Here is a 9,175-nt window from a genome sequence, read left to right as displayed (position 1 = left end):
TTTCAAAACAACAACAAAGAGTTGTAAGAAATGTCACCATTTGTTCTACTAGCCGGGCGCGGTGCTCACACCTATAATCCCAGCACTTTGGGAAGCCAAGGTGGGCAGATGACGAGGTCAGGAGATAAAGACCATCCTGGCTAACACAGTGAAACCCCATCTCTACTAAAAATACAAAAAAATTAGCGGGGCATGGTGGCAGGCGCCTGTAGTTCCAGCTACATGGGAGGCTGAGGCAGGAGAATGGTGTGAACCAGGAGGCGGAGCTTGCAGTAAGCCGAGATCGCGCCACTGCACTCTATCTCAAAAAAAAAAAAAAAAAAAAAGAAATGTCACCATTTTTTCTACTTAGTATCTATCACTCTGATGATATAATTCCAAGTAACCCAGGCACCTGACAACAACAAAAAGTTCCAAGTAAAAAGAGAGGCCAGGTGTGGTGGCTCATGTCTGTAATCCCAGCACTTTGGGAGGCTGATGTGGGAGGATTGCTTGCGGTCAGGCAGTATAGCAAGACAGTCTATTAAAAAAAACCTGGGAGTGGTGGCATGCACCTGTAGTCCCAGCTACTTTGGGAAGCTGAGGTGAGAGGATCACTTGAGCCTAGGAGTTCAAGGCTGCAGTGAGTTTTGATTGCACCGTAGCACTCCACTCCACTCCAGCCTGTAAGACAGAGAAAGGGCATCCCTCTCAAAAAAAAGAAAAAAAAAAAAAAAAAAAATATATATATATATATATATATGATCTAGAATAGAACAACTGCAATAGATCCAAAGGTCAAAAATTAAAGAAAAGCGTCTGGGCGCGGTGCCTCATGCCTGTAATCGCAGCACTTTGGGAGGCTGAGGTGGATGGATCACCTGAGGTCAGGAGTTTGAGACCAGCCTGATCGACATGGAGAAACCCCATCTCTACGAAAAATACAAAATTAGCCGGGCACGGTGGCACATGCCTGTAATCCCAGCTATCTGGGGGGCCGAGGCAGGAGAATTGCTTGAACCTGGGAGGCAGAGGTGGTGGTGAGCCGAGATCGCGCCATTGCACTCCAGCCTGGGCAATAAGGGCAAAACTCTGTCTCAAAAAAAAAAAAAAAAAAAAAAAAAAAAAAAAATTAAAGATAATCTTAAAAAAATGTAACAGTAACATATTGTTTTTGCAGTCATGAAGAAACCATTATGTAACAGTAGGGCCCTCTGATCTAGTCTTGAACCTCAAGTCCTTGTAGGAGTAGAGATTGAACTGTTGGAGTAAGCTGTCTTGCTACTTCTGAGCAACTGTATTCTAGCTGAACTCCCAGCCTAAATGTTTAACTTATGTCTGGGACAAAGTTTTGGTAGGCTTTTCAGTTATCTGCAGGAATGAGTTTATCTTCCTTAATGAGTAGCGTCACTTTGTCTACTTACGACACTTTTCTATTTGTGGAGGAGTACACAGACTTTGGAGTTCTGGCTCCAACCCTAGTTACTGGGTGACCTTTGGCAAGTTACTTAACCTTCCTGAGCTTCAGTTTTCACTCTTAGAAAATGGGAATAACTTCAGAGGGTTATTATGAAGATTAACTATGTGATCTTGGGCAAGTTACCTAAATTGTCTTTTGCTTCAATTTCCTCATAAAATTGGGATTTGGTACCCACCACAGAGTGCTTTTGTGAGGATTAATAACTATATGAAAACTGCTTATGATAGAAATGGTCTAACACACAGTGGCCTAAAAAAACGTAGCCTAAAGTTATATATTGCTGGCCTCAGTGGTTGTTGCTGAGAATTAATGAGATGATGATGCATGTGTGTACAAAGGATGGAGATGTAGAATAGGATGGCATGGTTTTTTGTTTTTGTTTTTTGAGACCTTAGGTGATCCGCCTGCATGGCATGTTTAAGAAATAGCTGGGGCCAGGTATGGTGGCTCAGGCCTGTAATCCCAGCATTCTGGGAGGTGGAGGTGGGCGGATCACTTGCGGTCAGGAGTTCGAGACCAGCCTGGCCAATATGGTGAAACTCCTGTCTCTACTAAAATACAAAAAAAATTAGCTGGGCATGGTGGTTGGTGCCTATAATCCCAGCTACTTGGGAGGCTGAGGCAGGAGAATCCCTTGAACCCAGGAGGCAGAGGTTGCAGTGAGCCAAGGCTGTACCACTGGACTCCTGCCTGGGTGAGAGCAAGACTCCATCCCCCAAAAAAATAAAAAGAAAAGAAAAGAAACAGCTGGGCAGCCGTGGTGGCTCATGCCTGTAGTCCCAGAACTTTGGGAGGCTGAGGTGACTGGATCACTTGAGCCCAAGAATTTGAGACTAGCCTGGGCAACACAGGGAGACCCCCATCTCTACAAAAAATAAAAACATTAGCCAGGTGTGGTGGTGTGCCCCTGTAGTCCTAGCAACTCAGGAGGCTGAGTTGGGAGGATTGCTTCAGCCCAGGAGGTTGAGGTTGCAGTGAGCTGTAATGCATCACTGCACTCTGGACAGGGCAACACAGTGAGACTTTGTCTCAAAAACAAAACAAAACAAAACCCAAAAAACCCAACAAAACAGCTGGACTAGCTTGGCCAATATGGTGAAACCCTGTCTGCACAAAAAGTACAAGAATTAGCCAGGCATGGTGGTGCATGCCTGTAGTTCCAGCTACTTGCGAGGCTGAGACAGAAGGCTCATTTGAATCCGGGATGTGGAGGTTGCAGTGAGCTGAGACTGTGCCACTGCATTCCAGCTTGGGTAACAGGGAGACTCTGTCTCAAAAACAAAAAACAAAAAAGCAACTGGACATTTGGTGTGTATTGTTATTGTGCTGATTGATTAGGCTGGGTCCAGACTAGAAAGATCCTAGTACTGACTTTATCCAGTAGTCAACAGCAGTGAGTGTGCTCATGTGCAGCCTAGTATGTTTATGATGTTGTTTCAGAAAGATCCCCTTGGAAACAGGATGAAGTTGTTCTTGGAAGATAAATGGGGGATAAGAAGGAGGAAAAAAATAACAAGCTCATCAGTCCACAGTTAGGAAAAGTTTTTTCCATTTAATACTAGACTTTCAAGGATTGAGATGCAAGCTTTGTATGCAATTACATCCAATGTTAAAATTGGTAATACATAATTTACAAAGATTAACATCAAAACAATCATCTATTTAGATATGCTTTTGTAAAAAGGAAATATATTAGCAGCATTTATATTTTCCGCAATCACACAGCCTACAGACATGCAGACTAACTCTGTATCTATTTGCAGTGATGTAGTGCTTTGCCCCGCATTTCAAACACCAAAACCCGCCTGGCAGCTGGGGGGTTCTTTTTATTTCGTTATTATAAAATAACTGAAAAATAAAAAAAGGCATTAATTTCTACACCAGTAAGAAAAAACAAGTTTTTGCACTTACCTAACATTTGATTGTCTAAAAAACATTTCAGTTTTTTTTTTAGTCTTTCAACAAAAGAAAGATAAAATGACAGAGCGTAGTGTCTTTTGCCTCTGTTCTCGCATTTTACAAAGTTTTTTTTCTTTTTCATCTTTTTTAAAATTTTAGTGTTTAACACTATAAAGGAAACATTGAATTTTAATCTCTTTCTTGTCATTTTCTCGCTTTTGACTAAAAGGAGACCCCCAAAGTGCCCCTAGTCCCACCTCCCTCCCACCCACTCCCTGCAATGAAAAACAAAAGAAACCACTCAAACGGGCTTGGACATGCGATTTTTCCAGCTCCACATGTGAGTATCTTATACCCAGGTCTCTTAGTAATGTACAGTGCTTCTCTACAGTAAGAAAATACTCCAAACTATTTTCTTAATTCTCTTTTTTCTTTAATAAAATATTTATTTTCCTTTTTTTCTCTGCTCAAGGGGATCATTGGCATCCCCTATCTCTTTTGTTTTTTCCTCAAGAATGACACAGAAAGGGGAAAAAGAAAAAAATATTCAATGGAATGGAAGGTGGTCAATGTGTCTACCTAAACGAGTCAGAGCATCGTCACCATAAGGGGAAATGTACAATTAGGACAGCATTGGTCCAATATTAGAAAAAAGTAATAGGGACATGTTTACTATTGTATTGCTTACCAATCACGCAGCAGGTGTGTGTGTGTGTGTGTGTATATATACACACACACATATACACACACACATACACACACACATATACACACACACACACACACAACTTGGCACATTTAAAAACCATCTTTTCTCTTATAAGAACATCTAAAACATATATGCATATGTATGTCTGAAAAGACAACAAAGCTTTTTAAATTTTATTTTTAAAGAGACAGTATAGTCTGGTAACTTCTAGTCAAGAGAGTAGGAAGGAAGAAGACACCCTGGATATACCTCCTGATGTCATTCAGGAGGGTGAGGGAAGATGGGACTAGGGGTGAAGAGAAATACACTGTCTCTTTAAGAAAGGGACATTGAAAACTGTACAATTAAGAAAACAAGAGTAGTGTTTTCAATTGATAATCTATACTCACAACAAATACTCTGATAGGTGAATACTGCTGAACAGTTTATGTAGTGACTTTTGTTGCCGGGGTGGGTTTAGAGTTCTTTTTATGTAGGTTTTTAAATGATTTTACTTTGAACTGAATCTCCATTTGCACAGCACAGCAGACACACAAGAACTACAGCGCATTAAAAACAGCATGTGTGCTGGTGGGGGCCTGGCTTTCTCATTAGAAAAAAATATGTCCGACAGGTTATGAAGGGTAAAACAAAAATAATTGCAAGAACTACTGTGCCCTTCTGACCCCATGGGGGCCTTCCCTATCCCATGATTCCATTTTGGGGAGTAGAGGTAGGGAGGGGGCAGCAGTTACAAGTGCTTTGAGCTGTCAACTCACATTTTACTTTGACCTGGTTGGGCAAGAAAGGAGAGAGAACCTTCCCTAGTCAGGTATCTGGGAAGAAGCCCCAGCTACTGTTTCTGTTTAAGGTCTCTGGGGTAGCTCTTGGAGCCAATAGAGAATAGACGGGGTAGGAATAGGGATCCTGGCCCTATCCCTTTGGATTTTGAGTTATACCTGGGTATAGGAAGTAGCTTCTTAGCAATGTCTGTGGGATCTGAGGATGACAGAAAAACCTAAGCTGTGGGGAGGGGCAAATGCTATAAAGTACCAGTAGGTTCTGGTCATCAGTGTGGTTCTCCCTCCTCTCTACATTATTAACCCTTAAGGTGAAGCAATGGAGAGGAAAATTAATTAACCTGAACTGTCTTGGACAGAACCCCTTCCTCTCCCTCTCCACTAGCTCCAAGGCTTATTAAGTACCTAATGTCAACAACATGGCCCCATTCCCCTTGCCTGGACAGACCCTTTCCACCCCGGTCTATACCCAGAGAGCAGGAGGCAGGACTGATTAGCTAATCAGTCCACTGGATCCCAGATGCTTGAGGTTCTCATTCTTTGAGGGTCACTTTCGAAAGCTGTTTTCTGGGATAAACAAAGTACGCCTTCGCAGTTTCCTGCCTGATCCTTCCTCCAGCAAGTAGGTCACATCAATGGCTGAAAACAGAACCAAGAAGGCTCATCAAAATACCACTCTCCTACTCCTTATTCCACATTTGAGCTCTAAGGAGAGCAGAGGAACTCAATGATTCCTTTTCTGACCTATAAGCAATTTAGACCATCCTCCAGCCCTACATGAAAAACGTGGTTCTTTAGAGGAGATCATCTCACCTTCCAGTTTCACTCCCAAGATATAACTAAAAGCAAGCCTATGAAAGAACTATACCATTTTCTTAGAATATTTTGGATGCTGAACCAGTAATTACAATTTTTTTTCCATTCCCTCTCATTTCACATTTATCTTAAACCCTAGATATGAACCTGATTATTCTTACCATTTTTTCCAGGGATTTTTTCAAGGAGATTGAGCAAGATCTGGTTGAGTCGTTCCCGTTGGTTATGCCGTCGTTCCTCAGGGGTACAGGTTGATTGGGGTTCTTGACTACTTTCCTCTGTTTTTTTTTCACCCTCACTGACGTTAGCAGTGGCCCCCTCCCGTTCTGGCTCCTCCAGGCTGGGTATCTCACTGGCTGTTTGCTCTTGACGGGCTAGAACCTCTTCAATCAAGGGTAGAGCATCATCCTCCTGGCCCAAGTCTTTTAGGGGTGGCTTTGAGCGCTCAGACTTCCAGGATGATCTGCCAGAAGGATATTTGAATTTAGTGCAAGACACTTGAGGAGGAAAAGGGGATGAAGGGAAGGAGATCTCAGGATGGCTTGAGATCCTGGAGTCCAGCACTTAGAGCTTGAGGTAAGAAACTTGACTTTCATTTTTGCTTTATTATTATTTGAACAAATCACTACCTTTACCTGAAATTTTTTTTCTTTTTTTTTTTTTGAGATGGAGTCTTGCTCTGGCCGGATCTCAGCTCACTGCAAGCTCTGCCTCCCGGGTTTACGCCATTCTCCTGCCTCAGCCTCCCGAGTAGCTGGAATTACAGGCGCCCACCACCTCGCCCGGCTAGTTTTTTGTATATTTTAGTAGAGACGGGGTTTCACCATGTTAGCCAGGATGGTCTCGATCTCCTGACCTCATGATCTGCCCGTCTTGGCCTCCCAAAGTGCTGGGATTACAGGCTTGAGCCACCGCGCCCGGCCACTTTTACCTGAAATTTAATTTTATTTGTAAAATTCAACTTTTATTATTTCTCTTAGGAATATGCACAAATGATATAGGAATCCATAAAATATACAAGGGCTAATAAAATTGCTTAGCTGGTTCTAAATGACTGCTTCATGACTAGAAAAGTATAGCACAACCTTGTGATGCCAATAATCCAACTACAATAATAAATATGTAAATGGAGTTTTAAATTTTCCTGCTTCCCTTTTTTACCTCAATAGTCTAATATTTTCTCCCTTATGGTAAGCTATTGGTATAGGTAAAGCAGTTGTTATGCCCCCATTGAACAGATGAGGAGACTGAAGAAAAAGCCTTCTGTCATCTTTCTTTAGGAATAATCCTCATGTACAAAATAAGCAAAAATGAAAACTATGAACCCATAGTTCATACCTCAGTGAAAACTGTACTCGCTACATCTGTTCCTTGATAGAGGCACCAAGAGCTGATATACCTTGAGGTAATGGGGAAAGCTTACAGACATCTAAAAGAAACTTTTCCGAGTCTGGAGTTCTGTTTCAAATCTCTGCACATCTCTCTGTTGCTCCAACTAAGGCTCCATAATGGGACCACATCTACTGAAGTTTAGTTCTTCCATAGTGCTGGCGCTACCCTGGGCTATTCTGCAGAGAATACCCAGTCCTAGAAGTGGAGCTGAGTGGGTAGTTGTTTGTTTTCTTGCTCCATTCAAGCTCTTGGTCAATCCCTTAGGATCCTCATATCCCCCCACAGGACTTACCGTCCTCCATTCCTCTTGTAGTTGTCTGGGACGTAATGAGGCTGCAGATAAGAAAAGGAAGAGGTAAGCATATTGTAGAAGCTGGGAAAGCTAGCTCTCCTCTGGGGCCACTCAGGATAAGGAACATAGTAGGGCAGTAGACAACTTGGGTGACTTTGTTTTAAGATGAGAAATCTAGTACTTCTATTAATATGCAGGCCACAATGATTATCAGCATTTTGTGCTCCCAGGATGTCAATGGGAGGGATAAGTGCACGATTTTCTCTACTCCATTTCACCTTTTAAATACAGTCATATGTTACTTAATAATGGGGATATGTTCTGAGAAGTATGTCGTCAGGTGATTTGATTGTTATGTAAACATCATAAAGTGTCCTTACACAAACCTAGATAGTATAGCCTACTATACACCTAAGCTATTTAGTATAGCCTATTGCTCCTAGGCTACGAGCCTATATATACAGCACAGTACTATACTGAATACTATAGGTAGTTGTAATACAATGTTAAGTATTGTGTACCTAAACACAGAAAAGGTAATACATTGCAGTATGTTACGACAGCTATGACATCACTAGATGACAGGACAGAATTCTTCAGCTCCATTATAATCTTATGGGATCACCGTTGCATACGCAGTCCAATGTTGACTGAAACATGTTACACATGACTGTAGTTAAGGTTGGGGTTTCAAAGCTAATCAGTAAGCTATTGATTGAGCAAGCAAGACCAAATAAGTCTTGATGTGAGGAAAGACCTGGTGGGGGGCAGAGAATGCAAAAGACGGTTTGGAAAATTAAAAAAAAAAAAAAAATAGGGAAAACAGGAATGTATTGCTTTGTTTTCTGGTTATTTCTTTTTCTTTCCTTTTTTCTTTTTTTTTTGTGAGATGGAGTCTTGCCCTGTCGCCAGGCTGGAGTGCAGTGGCGTAATCTTGGCTCACTGCAATCTCTGCCTCTGGGTTCAAGCAACTCTTCTGCCTCAGTCTCCTGAGTAACTGGGATTACAGGCGTGCACCACCATGCCTGGCTAATTTTTGTATTTTTAGTAGAGATGAGGTTTCACCATGTCAGCCAGGCCGGTCTCAATCTCCTGACTTTGTGATCCACCTGCCTTGGCCTCCCAAAGTTCTGGGATTACAGGCGTGAGCCACCGTGCCCGGCTCTGGTTAGATTATTTCTAGGGATTCCAGGGTGACAGCTATGAATTTTGACAGGCCCACTAAAAGAAGACTCAAAATGAGGAGCTCAGCCAGGGTTTTATTAAAGCAAACAGATGAATGGATGAGCAAAATCTTTATGGAATGATGAATGACAAAACATATAACTGGCACACGGTTCTCAACAATTTGAAAGAAAAAATATACAGGAAAAAGTCTGAAAATGAAAATGTTAAAAATGGTTATTTTCTGGATAGTGGAGTATATACATAACTTTTTTCCTCTTAATGCTTCTATACTTAATTTTTTTTTTTTTTTTTTTGAAACAGGGTCTCTGTCACTCAGACTGGAGTGCAGTGGCACAATCGGCTTACTGTAACCTCAAACTCCTGGGCTCAAGTGATCCTCCTGCCTTGGCCTCCCAAAGTGCTGAGATTACACACGAGTCACCATGATGTTTACACAATAAACATCACTACCACAAATTTTATTTGTTTTGTTATTGTTTTGAGATGGAGTCTCGCTCTGTCACCCAAGTTGGAGTGCAACGGCGTGATCTCTGCTCACTGCAACCTCCGCCTTCCAGGTTCAAGCGATTCTCCTGCCTCAGCCTCCTGAATAGCTGGGATTACAGGCACACGCCACCACACCTGGCTAATTTTTGTATTTT

General features: G+C 42.0%; 1 protein-coding gene across 8 annotated transcripts in view; it reads right to left on the bottom strand.

Moving 5' to 3' along the window:
- Positions 1-2,991: 2,991 nt before the first annotated feature.
- Positions 2,992-9,175, bottom strand: part of ASH1L (ASH1 like histone lysine methyltransferase) — a 231,212-nt gene continuing 225,028 nt past the window's right edge. For all 8 annotated transcript variants that reach the window (XM_028828155.2, XM_077942335.1, XM_077942333.1 and 5 more), the window contains 3 exons: positions 7,347-7,387; positions 5,824-6,125; positions 2,992-5,485 (listed from right to left, as the gene is read on the bottom strand). In XM_028828155.2, coding sequence (XP_028683988.1) covers positions 5,394-5,485; positions 5,824-6,125; positions 7,347-7,387 — 435 coding nt within the window. In that variant the 3' untranslated portion in view covers positions 2,992-5,393. The remainder of the gene's footprint in view (positions 5,486-5,823; positions 6,126-7,346; positions 7,388-9,175) is intronic.

The sequence above is a fragment of the Macaca mulatta genome, chromosome 1 (genome assembly GCF_049350105.2).
Source record: "Macaca mulatta isolate MMU2019108-1 chromosome 1, T2T-MMU8v2.0, whole genome shotgun sequence".
NCBI lineage: Eukaryota > Metazoa > Chordata > Mammalia > Primates > Cercopithecidae > Macaca > Macaca mulatta.
Note: the sequence above shows the minus strand (reverse complement) of the source record. Positions and strands in the feature narration are given on the sequence as shown.